We start from the raw sequence: 14153 nt of genomic DNA, 5'->3' as shown, positions 1-14153 counted from the left end.
GCATATGTCTTTTCAAATTACTTTTGGAATTCTTTGGATACATACCAAAAATTAGGATTGCTGGCTCATATGGTAGTTCTATTTTTAATTTTTTGAGGAACCTCCATTCTGTTTTCCATAAACGCTGCACCCAATATACAATCCTACCAACAGAACACAAGGGTTCCCTTTTCTCCACATCCTTGCCAACACTTGTTTGTTGATTTATTGATAATAGCCATTCTGACAGTTGTGAGGTGATATTTCATTGCAGTTTTAATTTTCACTTCCCTGATGATTTTTTTATATGTCTATTGGCCAACTGTTTGTCCTCTTTGGGTAAATGTCTACTCAGTTCCTCTGCCCATTTTTTTTAATTGGATTGTTAGGGTTTTTTTAGTGTTAAATTGTATGAGTTCCTTACATATTTTGGCTATTAGCCTCTTATCAGATGTATTGGCGAATACGTTCTTCCATTCAATAGGTTGTCTTTGTTTTGTTAATGGTTTCCTTCACTGTGCAAAAACTCTTTAGTTTCATGTAGTCCCATTTCTTTATTTTTTTCTTTTGTTTCCCATGTCTGGGAAGCAAAGTGGCCCTTATTTAGAGTCCACTGTCAAATGCAGGTCATCTAAATTCTGTACATTGGTCTGTTGGTCTCACTTTCTACAAATTCATCTTCTGTAACATAATCCAATGTGATCTTTCTCTAACACTCAAGTCAGATTATACCATTCCTCTAATTAACATCCTCAAGGACTAATAAGGGTAGTTTTCAAAGTGCTCTGGGAGTAGTTCCTAGGATTCTGGGTAGGTGTCTTTAGGGCCACAACAGGAGAGAGGAAGGCAGGTAGTGAGTGATGCAGGGACCTGCTGCTACTTTTCTAGAGCAAATCTACTTTGTTGATCTACATTTTTACATGTCAGAATTTCATCCAAGATTGTTTGAATAGTTATTTGGTATTGTTTTTCAATGAAAGGTAGAATTACTGGACTTGTGAATAGACCAATTATCTAATCCTGGCATACAAAGCCCTACCAACCTTATGTCACACCTCTGTATTATTCACTGTTCTTAAAACACTCCAATTTTACATTACTTCAGGCTTTATCCAGCATCCACACTTTAGTACATACAGTACCCTCATTTAGAATGCCTATTTCCTCACCTTACTTCATTAGCAAATTTCAATGCCCTTCAGGCTCAGCTTCATTACACCATGTCTGAAAACCTTCCTTAACTTGTAAATGTGCCTTGCTTATAACTCAATTATCTATATTATAAAAAGCCATGGCCATGACGCCGTAACAACCAAACGACCAGTCACCAGGAGGTGCACTGATGGGTCTCATGTGCAGCGGGTCTCGGTCATGGGGGTGGTGGGTCTGGGTCCTGGGGCGCGGCAGGTCTCAGTCCCGCGGGTGGGTGCGGTGAGGCGAGTGCAGTCAGGTGCGTGCAGGTGGGTGGGGCTATGAGCATGGCAGGGCAGCAGGTGGGTGGGCGGGGCACGAGCAGATGGGTGGGGCTGCAAGCAAGGCAAGGCATGCGCAGGTGGGCAGGGCCACGCGATTTCGCGCACTGGGCCTCTAGTAATATATAACACTGTTCATCAACATTATTAATCTGTATAATTGTTTTATCATTAGATCTGCCAAACTTGGCTAATCAGAATCACTTGGAAAAATACAGACTCCTCATCCACACTAGTAACAACTGCAGTACCCCATTTAGGATGTAAGGACTACTCAATTCTTTTTTCCCTACCTTTATTCCAATAACAAGCATTTATTAAATTGATAAAATAATTTGAGATAATATTTAACCAAAAATCATTTTAAATGAATTCTTTATTCATAAGAACTTGTTTCCTTACATGAAATTCATATATTTATTAGAAAGCTGAACTGAATTTCTAAAAAGCTTAATGTAATCGATTTTAGAAAAAAAAAAAATATGTCCTTGAAAATACCTTGTGGTAACATAGAATCAGAATACAGCATTTTTTTAAAGAATTTTTAATTGTCTGAAGAGAGCAAGTAAAAGAAATAGTCATGGTTTTGGTTGACTAGCTTTTAGCTTGTTTTTGGATTGCATGTTTAAGTTTCAATAATTACCTGGAAATTTAACTATAAGATTTAGATTATGATAAGCTTGACATAACGCATTATACAAAACATTTCATCAACACAACTTTAAGATCTTTAATCACAATCTTTTCAATTCAACCTCAGACTTATTTGGGGGGGGGGGGGGGAATGTATGAAAAGGCTATCTCCTGTTCAGAAACAAAACTTTTATTGCTTACTACTGCCCTCTAGTGAATTACTAGGAAATCAACAAGGCTAAAGAGATTACATTACTTAAAATGCTTTTAGGTCATCCATAATGCCCAAAATTGCCTCCAATTTTATTTGTTTCAACTTCCAAAAATAAATAACCATCTGTATTTTAAAATACAAACTATTTTGAAGGACTACATATAAACTACAAATATTTATAATACTTTCTTACACTGTCTAGTTTAGAAAAGCAACTTTTCCCTACATATCTCTGCTCTATCTAGGATGATGTTTTCCAACTTGTGAGCTTTGGATTATTGCAAAGAATCAACACCAAGCACTGCTGTTAAGCTGAATAAATGTCTTGCGTATACTTGTAACTACTATTATTCAAGTACATGTTTGCTAAAATGACTAATGAAACAATTCATTTAACATGTACTCAATAAGATTTCCCTTCTACTGGTAAATATTCACTAATTCTAAAACATCTCTATTTTCTCACATCAGTGAAATTTGGATGCATCTTATATTCATTGGCTAGGCAGAAGTCATACATAGTTGTCATACTAGCATATTCACAAATATGGTCATAGCTGGTTACAATATAGTTACTTCGTTGGTTACTGCGTTCTTGGTACAACTATTGCCACTTTAAATGTCTTCTAAGATAGTACTATGATTTGATATTGGAACAAAAAGTTAGTGTGTAAGGGGAAATGAACAAAGGAGCAAATAATGAGGCAAATATTAACTAGAACAATGATCATAATTCTATATTTTCTTGCAAAGCAACAGTCAATAATTTTATGGGCCTAAGAAAGGAAGATACTCAAAGTATAAGCCATTTTGCTAGTTAGATAGGTAAATGCAAAAAGATAGCCTTTCACATGGCAAAATAAGAAACAACTGCAAAACAACAATGAAGAAAAGCTTAAATTTATACAACAGTTTTGTTAGCAGCTTCGGAGAAAATCCCAGTGACAAGCGTGTAGCTCTTAAGAAAAGCTGTATCATCAATTCTCTTGATAGCATAAAAGACAATCTTGTATAATAAATCATGGACATGAATAACCAATTCAAAAAAGTGATTCAGAAGATTCATATTACAAATGTCAAGTTTTAGGAATACATTTCCAGTTTACTTGCTTATATTTTCCTTGTTCTGTATGCAGAAAAGTGATGATTTTAAATTATTTATAAAAGTCTATAAAACTTCTCTCATTAAATATGAAAGCATGGGCAGAGACTTTTTTTAAAAAATGTATTTTTATTGATGTCAGAGAGAGAGAGAAACATAAACGATGAGAATCATTGATCAGCTGCCTCCTGCATGCCCCCTACTGGGGATGGAGCCATCAACCAGGGCATGTGCTCTGATTGGGAACTGAACCAAGACCTCCTAATTCATAGGTTGATGCTCAACCACTTAGGTAATACAGGGACCTTTTTTATAGTGGTACCTAAAATACAGGAGCATCTGTATCACCTGGAAGGCTGAGAAATTTGATTTTTAAAAGGGAGTGTCTTCAAAGATTATTGAGAACTACTGCTCTACTTATTTCTATTTTTGAATTTTCAATTTATCACTTTACATTTTATATAAAACTAGAGGCCTGGTGCATGAAATTCGTGCACGGGGGTCCCTCAGCCCAGCCTGCACCCTCTCCAATCCGGGACCCCTCGGGGGATGTTTAGGCCCACAGGAATCAGGCCTAAACCGGCAGTCGGACATCCCTCTCGCAATCTAGGACCACTGGCTCCTAACTGCTCACCTGCCTGCCTGCCTGATCACCCCTAACCACCTCTGCCTGCCTGCCTGATAGCCCCTAACCACCTCTGCCTGCTGGCCTGATCGCCCCTAACTGCTCCCCTGCCAGCCTGGTCGCCCCAACTGCCCTCCCCTGCTGGCCTGATCGCCCCTAACTGCCCTCCCCTGCCAACCTGGTCGCCCCTAACTGCCTCTTCCTCGGCCCCCACCACCGTGGCTTTGTGTGGAAGGACATCAGGATGGATGTCCAGAAGAGGTCTGGTCTAATTAGCATATTACCCTTTTATTAGTATAGTTTATACAACATAAGCTTTAAGGTAGAATTTCATTAGTAGAAATGAAGAGACATTTCATTAAAAAATGTATATTGGTTTGATATTATTCAAATCCACTTGTTTATGACAAAAATCAAGTCTTTAAGAATAGGACTGCTTGCCCTAGCTGGTTTGGCTCAGTGGCTAGAGCTTCAGCCTGAGGACTGAAGGGTCCCAGGTTCGATTCTGGTCAAGGCCACATGCCTGGGTTGCAGGCTCGATCCCCAGTAGAGCGTGTGCAGAAGGCAGCTGATCAATGATTCTCTCTCATCATTGATGTTTCTCTCTCTCTCTCCCTTACTCTCTGAAATCAATAAAAGTCTATTTTAAAAAAAATAAAAGAATAAGATTGCTTTGCTATCAAAGCCAAGTAGTCTGAGCAGCTCAGTTGCTAAGCGACTTCGCTGGGTTCTTATCAAATAAAATCCACGGAGAAGCAACTATGCCCACCATGCATTTAGGCTATAAAGATGGAAAGCTGGGAGGACAGAGTACTTCTGGGGTAGGAGACAGTGAAGATCAGCGGCTGGGAGACAGAGAAGACGTGGAAGCACCAGAGGGTCTGGGATATGCAAATCTGCTGGGGGCGGGGTCAGGTCCTGCGCTCTGAGAGGTCAGGTCCGGAGGGAGGGCAGGGGTGTGGTTCCAGGGATCCTCTTCCTGCGAGGCTCCTTCTCCTCCCTTTAACCCCCTAACCTGTCAATTTGGATGAAGGGGGTGGGAAACAGGTATGCAATGCCTGGGCGGACACCCCTTAGTCCCAGATCCCCCCAGGGCAGGGGAGGAGTGATTGTATTGGTTTATTTGATTCTTCTTACACGTTGAAGGGGGTGGCAGGGGAATGTCTGCCAGACATGGTTTCCTTCTGCTTGCTTGCCAGAGCTGCCCTGCGTGATGCCTTTTCCATTCCTTCCCCGCTACCCCGAGCTAAAGTGCATGAAATTGCCAGGGACGAAACTGGGGCCCCCGTTGCATTGTGTGGAGATTGCACTCCACAGGAACCTGCCTGATCCAAGGAGGGTTGGGGTCATTCACTGCGGGAAAGGCTCAATTTAAAGGAAGCCACCGCTTAGGTGCCAGCTGAGCCGTTTGGGGAGGGTTTATCATCCCTTCTGGCTGTTTCCTTGGAAACCACAAACTCAAGATAGCAAAGCCAGGGGCCACCCCCAGGCCAGGCGGCCTCTGGGCTGGGCGCGTGGGGTCTGCCTCCGCCGGGGGCGCCCCGGACTGGGCTATGCAAGAGGCTCTACTGGTGATGGCAGTCCCCGCCCACCTGCTCCCGCTGTGCATGCCTCCTGCTGAGCAGTTGTGATGTTATGGCATTCTGGCTAATTTGCATATTCCTCTATTATTATATAGGATGTATGTAGGAAAACATATACAGATACAAACACAAATAAAATTCATAAATAGCACATGTTCAGTTTTTGACTGTTAAGTGTATATAATAAGTTCAGTAGTCACTGCTTTTATAGGCAACTCAGTGTCCACATATTACATTTTTTATAAAAATATCATTATTCAACATTTCCCCACTTAATGGCACCAAAAATTAAAGTATATACATAAATATCTGTGCCCAGAGGTTTCTTTCTTTTTTATTTAAAAAAGATTCTCTTTATTTTATTTTTTCCATCACCATTTATTCCCTATATGACCTTTTCCATCTCCATCCATCCCACTCCCCCCGTAATCACCATATTGTTGTACATGGAAGTCCATATGCCCATGAGTTCTCTCTCTCTTTTTTAAGCTGAAAACAATAGGAAGACTAATTAATATGCTTCACATTGTTCTTCTAAAATTGAGTGGCCAATTATTTGGCTATTCCTTAAGACATGGTACAGTGGGTATAATCTTGGTAAAATTTAAATAATCAACTAGTTTATAAACTAAACAATAATGCACATCTAAGAAATTCACACTTGACTGACATATACATTACAAAAACATCTCAAATTTCAATACTAACAGTTACAGATTCTATAACAGACATGATTATACCTTTAATAATTAATGCTTTTTACTTAGGGTTAAAGTATGCTAAGTATTAACTTCCCTCTTTTGGTACCTTAATTAAAATGAAACCTTTCTGCTTCGCATGAATTTGTATCCTCTTCCATGTTCCACCAGGAAAAGCTCATTTCTCAAGCATCTATATAATGTTAGGAGACAACTACTAACTAGTACTATTAACCACCTATCTGTAATTAAACCATTTATCTATAAATAGTTGATTTTCAACTAGTTTTTAATAAAGTTTGTGTATGATTGACCCATTTTTACAGATGAAAAAGCTAGGGTTCAATGTTTGCTTACATAAAGACATTCATGATTAGTGCTCAGCTATGTACACTATGCTGCCTCCTTAAACAGAGTCCCCTCTAGCCTACCCTTCTTCCTCTCTTTACACACTAGAAACTAGATAGTAAAGTTGGCCAGACTGTGGTTTGGTAACAAAATATTCTTCCACTGAGTTTTGAGCATATCTTGTAGTGTTATTTAAATAATGTTTATCTGTCTATCCATCTGGAAAGATTCCAGATATTTAAAGCTTCCTGCACAACTCTCAGAAGATAGCTAAAGAAGCATTTATTATTGGCTCTTCCTTTATAATTTGAGAAAAGAAGAAAACCTCAAAGAGCAGTCTATATGCAAGTTTGTCGGCCTATTATAATTCTTACCTTACCATTTCTAGGAAGACTGAAAAAAATCAAAGTCTCTGAGAGTATAAGATTAGCTTCTATATACTAGGAAAATATCAAGTTATGTAAAATATCTGATTTTAAAAGTCCTATACCCCCAAGTAGGATAAATCTACTGAATCAGTAACAGTTGCTGATCTATGGTCCAGAATTCTAATATGCTAATAAATCACTAAATCTATTATGGCATGGTATATACTATAACCTTTAAGGTTCACAACTTACAATGTTTGTTTCTGAATAGTAACTTTCACAAACATAGATAAAATGATTGTGACTAAGTAGTTCAAAATTAACCTTCCTCTTAAGTAAACTCAAGAAAAATGAAGAAAGAAGCACTAAAATATTAAAGAAAAAAACAGAAATTGAACACAATATACGATGGGGCAAAAGTAGGTATACAGTCGTTCATATAGAAAATATAATAATCCTATATAATAAAAGCCTAATATGCTAAGTGTCCAGTAGTCCGGTCGGCCATTCAACCAATCAAAGCATACTATGCTAATGATATGCTAAGACTGCTCAACTGCTCGCTATGATGTGCAATGACTACCAGGGGGCAGTCAACTGGTTGACCAGTAGCTATGACATGCACTGACCACTAGGGGGCAGATGCTCCAACCAGTAGGTTAGCTTGCTGTTGGGGTCCGGCTGATCAGGACTGAGTGAGACAGGCCGGACATGCCCTGGAGTCCTCCCGCGATCCCTCCCCAGCCCCAATCGTGCACTAGTGGGGTCTCTCGGCCTGGCCTGCGCTCTCTTGCAGTCCAGGATCCCTTGGGGGATGTGAGAGAGCCAGTTTCAGCCCGACGGTGGAATGACCAGTCACTATGATGACACTCAATGCAGGAGTTGCCCCCTGGTGGTCAGTGCGCTCCCACAGGGTTTGCCCTTTAACTTATGCTCATGGCTGGTGAGCATAGTAGTAGTGGCAGAAGCCTCTCCTGCCTCTGCTGCAGCGCTAAGGATGTCCAACTGATGGCTTAGGTCCAGTCCATAGGCTAACGCGTTAGTCAGACATTCCCCGAGGGCTCCTAAACTGTGAGGGTGCAAGCCAGGCTGAGGGACCCCTCCCCCAAGTGCACGATTTTCGTGCACCGGGCCTCTTGTTGATAAATAAATAACAATACAAGAATAAACTCTGTTTGCTTACTCACAACTGTAAATCTACTTTTGTTCCACCCTTTATATGACTAAGGTAAAAACAACTGCTTCATAAAGTGATTCTCTGATTTTAACTCAATTATCACCATAATACTTACTGTGTAAGTTATAGCTGCCAACATTCCAATCAAGGTCAGAGAACTAATGGAAAATGACAAGGCAGCTAAACCATCTGCAAAGGGAAAAAAACACTGTTAAAAAAGTAGATATATATTATTTAAATGTTTATATTCAGCAAACCAATATAAAAATATAAAAAGTGGGTTTGTTACACATTCTGAAATAATAATATGTATTCCCTCTTCCTCAAAGTACTAAACTCCAAGTGCAGAAAAGTGTTTTTAAATATCTCTTCACAAATTGATTTGTAAACAATCTTTCAGACTAAGATTTCCTTTCCTTCACTGCTTAAAATTAAAGAGGAAGAGCACTAATTTTGGAGCCTAACACAAAATCTGCAAAATATTAGATACTCAAAAGGTAGCAAAAAATTTTCTGGCCTTTCTCCATAGCAGACCTACACAGGAAAGCCACTGACCTTGACTCATCCCTCTCCCCTCAATCTTGATATTCCTAATTACTTTATTCTTAATCTTCCAATAATTTTTTAATATATATCCTAAAATTTTAAAGAGTTTATTTCACTTTTTAGCTTTAAAAGTGCTAACTTGCCCATCTGGAAAGGGGGAAAAAGGCAAACAATCAGAAAAAAGAAAAACGTAATACCAAAATAGAAAAACTATGTTAACAAGTTAGATTTTGGAAATTATTTAAACAAAAACCTCAAATGAGTGATGATATACCAGATTATGCAACGAAATACTATGCAAATTTGAATATTCTTAAATGGGAGCAATGCTAATTTTTAAAATATTGATCTAATTTAAAGGCAGGCCCGTGGAACTAAATATAATTGTGATTAATTTAATGAATCAATATTAACCTTTTCATAAATAAAATTAGAATAATATCTTCTTAAAACCTGCATCTAAATTTTTATATAACACTTGAAGAGAGCACATTAACAAATTCACAAACCATGCAAGGTAAATTTTTAATCCTTAATTTTTTAAACTATAAGTATTTTACCATTTTATCAAATCAAAGACACTGATGCTGTTGTTTTCTTGACCTTACTAGGAGTATCAACAGGGTGTTCATACAACTAGGAAAGGTCTGGCATTTGGTGGATAGCAATTTTAAGATACCATCATATCAAATACATCCCCAAATCAAAGATATAAAAGTGTGAAAAAATATGCATCTTTGAATTGGTAAAATGGAGTATTATGCTAATATATTCAGCAAATCAAAAAAGTTAATATTATTAATAGTGGTAAGCAAAATGTACTCTAGGTATGGTGTTAAGATTTGAGATTTTGAAAAATAATGTTAAGACTAAAGAGAATGAGATTACAGAAATTATCATTATGCTACCTATATAATCAGTGATTATAATCAAAAACTAGCATAACTTATAGAAAGATATTTAAGGCATATGAGTGGTTATTTAAGAAGATATAAAAGTAGATATAAGAAGATATAAAAATATCTCCTTATTTAAGAAGATATTTAAGAAGGCAGAAAAGTAGTTATTCCAGAGGCCTGAAAGAGTTAATTGCAAAAAAGGAAGCAATTTATTTCTCAGCAATAGGATCAGGTGCATAAATCCTGACAATTCAGTATTAGAGGATGCTAGACCTGCTATTCTTATTCTTACTGGTATCAGCAAGATATTAATGGACCACAATTTAGAAGATGAAATCTTAAGTGGAAAGCAAGAAAATTAAGAAGTTGTACAGCAAAGATTCCAAGACTTAATTTAATCATTGTTTAATACCGTATCTGGTTAAAGAGAAAGAACTACTGATTAAAGGAAGTACAGTACCTATTAAAAGAACACAAAAGCAGCCCTGGCTGGGTGGCTCAGTTGGTTGGAGCGTCATCCTGTACACCAAAAAGGTTGCGGGTTTGATTGCTAGTCAGGGCACATACCTGGGTTGAAAGTTCAGTCCCTGACCAAAGTGAATATGACAGGCAACCAATCGATGTTTCTCTCGTTCTCTCCCTTCCTCTCTCTCTCAAATTGATAAACATATCCTCACATGAGGATAAAAAAAAAAAATTGAAAATAAAATAGTAATGAAAATGTTCAGCATGTTACAAAATAAATTTCTAGCTTTTTTTGAAAATAAGTTACTATGTGCAAAAGCACATAAAATTCTGGGTAATAAGTAAACATTCTTATTTGAGATCAGTTTCTAATGCCAACTGTATTTTTCAATGAATAACAACTTTCTTAACCTAACCTCCTGAACCTATTTTGTATTCCTCTAAAAACCTAGGTCATGCTGACTAAATTAAAGAAAGCTTCTAGAAAAACAATTCTAAAACATTTTGATGAGGTAAACTGGTAATATTATTTTACTCACAGGAAATTCCTTCACTTTATATTCTGCAATTTATAAAAGACTACCTAATCATGATCAAACAGCAACATAGGGTTCTTATAGAAATTATAATACCTTCACATAGAAATTATAATACCTTCACTGCTAAAATACTTTGAAGATCATATTTTCTCTTCAACGAAGTAATTTTATGAAGAGACTAGACACATAATAGTTACGTGATTAAAATAAGTCTTAACAACACAAACCTCCTAATTTATCTAGCATACCTCTACTGCAAGTTTAAAATTCTTAATAATGCAAAAACTGGCTTTTCAAAAAAGTCCCAACAGTCATGAAATATGAAATATTATGATTGTGTGTTTTTTTAAGAAAAAGAATACTTACGACTACTTCCAAGTTCTTCAAACAAGAACTTCACTTTTTCCCACTCCGTAGAATTTTTGTTATTGGGAACATTCAATGGAACAAAAGCACTACAAAGGAGAAAAGAGTTGTTTAATGGTGTTAAATTTAAAAGATTAAATAAAAAGAAATAGCCGAAACCAGTTTGGCTCAGTGGATAGAGCGTCGGCTTGCGGACTGAAGGGTCCCAGGTTCGATTCCGGTCAAGGGCATGTACCTGGGTTGCGGGCACATCCCCAGTGGGGGGCGTGCTGGAGGCAGCTGATCGATGTTTCTCTCTCATCGATGTTTCTAGCTCTCTATCCCTCTCCCTTCCTCTCTGTGAAAAATCAATAAAATATGTTTAAAAAATAAATAAATAAATAAATAAATAAATAAATAAATAAATAAATAAAAAGAAATAGTCTGAAACTAAATTTTTAGTAATTTTTTAAAACAGAGATCAACTTTCACCAAAAAAAGAATTAGCAAATCAAATCTGCACCATGTACAGAGGGTGTGAGAAGTTTCTTACCTATGTGTTTACTATATCACAAATTTGTTTTAATAGTTTTATCACTGCATTCAGGGTAGTTTCTTTTGTAATTCTATTTACTTTATTTTCTTCATTCAAAAATATTTGGAGGAGCCATAAAGTAAAGATGTTCAAAAAGGTCCATAGCATAAAAAAGGTTAAGAATCTCTGTGTTAAATCAGGAAAATAGAATATAAATGTATTTGATGATTTCAATATATTTATATGCATAGAAAGCAACAGAAAGGAAATATACCAGGATAAACAGTAAATATCTCCTTGTGGGATTAGGGATGATGTCTTTTAAGATAGTAGTATGATTTGTTATTGAAACAGAAAGTTAATGTGTAGGGGAAATGAACAAAGGAGCAAATGATAAAGCAAATATTAACTAGAACAATGATCATAATTCTGTATTTTCTTGCAAAGCAACAGTCAAGAATTTTATGGGCCTAAGAAAGGAAGATACTCAAAGTAGAAACCATTTTGCATCTTTTTTTTTTTATCCTCAGCTGAGGATATGTTTAATTGATTTTAGAGAGAGAGGAAGGGAGAGGGGGAGAGAGAGAGAAACAACAGTGCACAGAAAGACTCCAACCAACTGAGCTACACAGGCCAGGGCTGATCTTTACTTTCTTCTTAGTATTTTTCTTTATCTTACAAGATTCTACCAATATACATAATGAAAGTAAATAAAACAGATATCTATAATAATAAAAGCATAATATGCTAATTAGACCGGACGTCCAAAGTCGGGACTACGAGAGAAGCCCAGGTCCTGGGTGCCGTAGGGAAGCTGGTGCTGGCAGCCAGGGGAAGGAAGGCCTACTCTTGCATGAATTTCATGCACCAATCCTCTAGTGTTTTCATAATAGCATCCCCAAAAAATTCTGAGCACCAAGGCTCATGTGAGCTTCCCGAGTTGGCAATACTGTCTTGTCACAGGTCGATGCCAGAAAGGTAGTATGTCCTGAGGACAACAAAAGCGTCACATTTGGAAGCCTCTCAGACTCTGTCCCATGTATTTCTCCTTTTAATTGATTTAAGCCTGTAATAAATAGTAACCATAAATATAATTGCCTTCAGTGAGCTATATGAGTCCTGCTAGAGAATTATCTAACCTGAGGGTGGTTTTATGAACCGCTCAAAATTGTAGTTGTTTAAGTATAAAGAGTGAGAGATGTGTTCCCTCAGACTTTTTAGTTTGGCTAACTCCAGGTATATTCCCAATTCCTTTTCCTCTCAGACCTATCAGAAAATCCTGCTGGGTCTCTCCCCAAATAATAAATCACTACTGCTACCATCATGTCTTGTCTAGATTATTGCAATAACCTCCTAACAGATCTCATGCTTTTACCCTTAACCCCATAAAGTCAAATCTCAGAATACTAACCAGAGATCCTTTTAAATGGCAGATCATGTTACTCAATGACAAAAACACCTCCAAAAGTTTCCCAACTCCCTCAGAACAAATGCCCAAGTCTTGACAACGGCCTACGATGCCCAACTAAATTTGGCAGCTGTAGTGACCTCGGACCCTATCTTCAGCTACTCCAGCCTCCATTCACTCCATTCCAGCCACACTAGTTTGCTCACTTTGTTTTGAATATGGTAGACGCATTCCTGCCTGAGAGCTTGTCACTTACTCTGCTCTCTGACTGCAATGTTCTCTCCTCCTCCCATATAATTCATGGCTCCCTCTCTTCCTTCAAATGTCTTCTCAAATACTACACTCTCACTAAAATTTCACACACACAACACAACCTACTTTTTATTTTATTTCTCTCCTCCCCTTGCCCCCTCCTAAAAGTATGCTCCACGAAGGAGGAGTTGTCTTTTCTGTTAACTGCTGTTTCCCCAACACCTTGTAGTGTCTGAAACATAAAAGGCACACAATAAATATTTGGAAAACAAGTGAACGGAACTGTCACTTCTTGTTATTAGTGTTTTTGCAAGGAGCCATCTCTTCACTTTTAATATACTGCTTCTAAATAAATAAATATCATCTAGAGAATCAGTTAAAACTTATTAATTAGAATTGTTAAAACTGTAAACTCTGTGAAGACTAAAGGTGACTTTCCACAAAAAAGACCAGTAAATTTTAGAATAAACTTTAGAATAAAATTCCTTTTGTTTTGGACAGATATTCTGGTCTCTGTAAGGATTTGTGGTTTTACTGATGGTACTCAGTCAGGCTGTAAATCAGGAGTTGGCAAACTACTGACTGCCTATTTGCAAAAAAAGTTTTATTGGCACTCAGTCACGTCCTTATGTTTATGTACTGTCCACAACTACTTTAAAGCTTAAAGAGGAGAGTTGAGTAGTTGAGTAGTGTGGGGGTGCTGTCCAGAGTACACCAGAATGTTCAAGGCCAATTTGCCACACACATGCGCAAAAGCAAGGACACAGCAGTTTCCTGTATGCAGTGCGCAGGTGTACCTTTCTATAACCCAAATATTGATATTGCTACTTGGCAAGAAGCCTCTTTTGCTTGAGCTTGCCACTGACCAGCCAGTTTTGTGCTGCTTTCTTCGTAATAAAGCATGCCCCATTTGTCTGGTGTTACCTGCATGTTTTTCCAATTCCCTGCACCCAGAACGGTCAAGT

The 14153-nt window shown here is 37.6% G+C and overlaps 1 protein-coding gene across 3 annotated transcripts in view; it reads right to left on the bottom strand.

Annotated features, from left to right (window-relative positions):
* Nucleotides 1-14153, bottom strand: part of LMBRD1 (LMBR1 domain containing 1) — a 79575-nt gene that overhangs the window by 31010 nt on the left and 34412 nt on the right. For all 3 annotated transcript variants that reach the window (XM_036317319.1, XM_036317318.1, XM_036317320.1), the window contains exons 6-7: nt 11015-11103; nt 8315-8388 (exon numbers count right to left, since the gene is read on the bottom strand). In XM_036317319.1, the coding sequence (XP_036173212.1) occupies nt 8315-8388; nt 11015-11103 (163 nt within the window). The remainder of the gene's footprint in view (nt 1-8314; nt 8389-11014; nt 11104-14153) is intronic.

Source organism: Myotis myotis, unplaced genomic scaffold (assembly GCF_014108235.1).
Source record: "Myotis myotis isolate mMyoMyo1 unplaced genomic scaffold, mMyoMyo1.p scaffold_m19_p_7, whole genome shotgun sequence".
NCBI classification, from domain to species: Eukaryota; Metazoa; Chordata; class Mammalia; order Chiroptera; family Vespertilionidae; genus Myotis; species Myotis myotis.
This window is presented reverse-complemented; position numbering and strand designations above follow the sequence as displayed.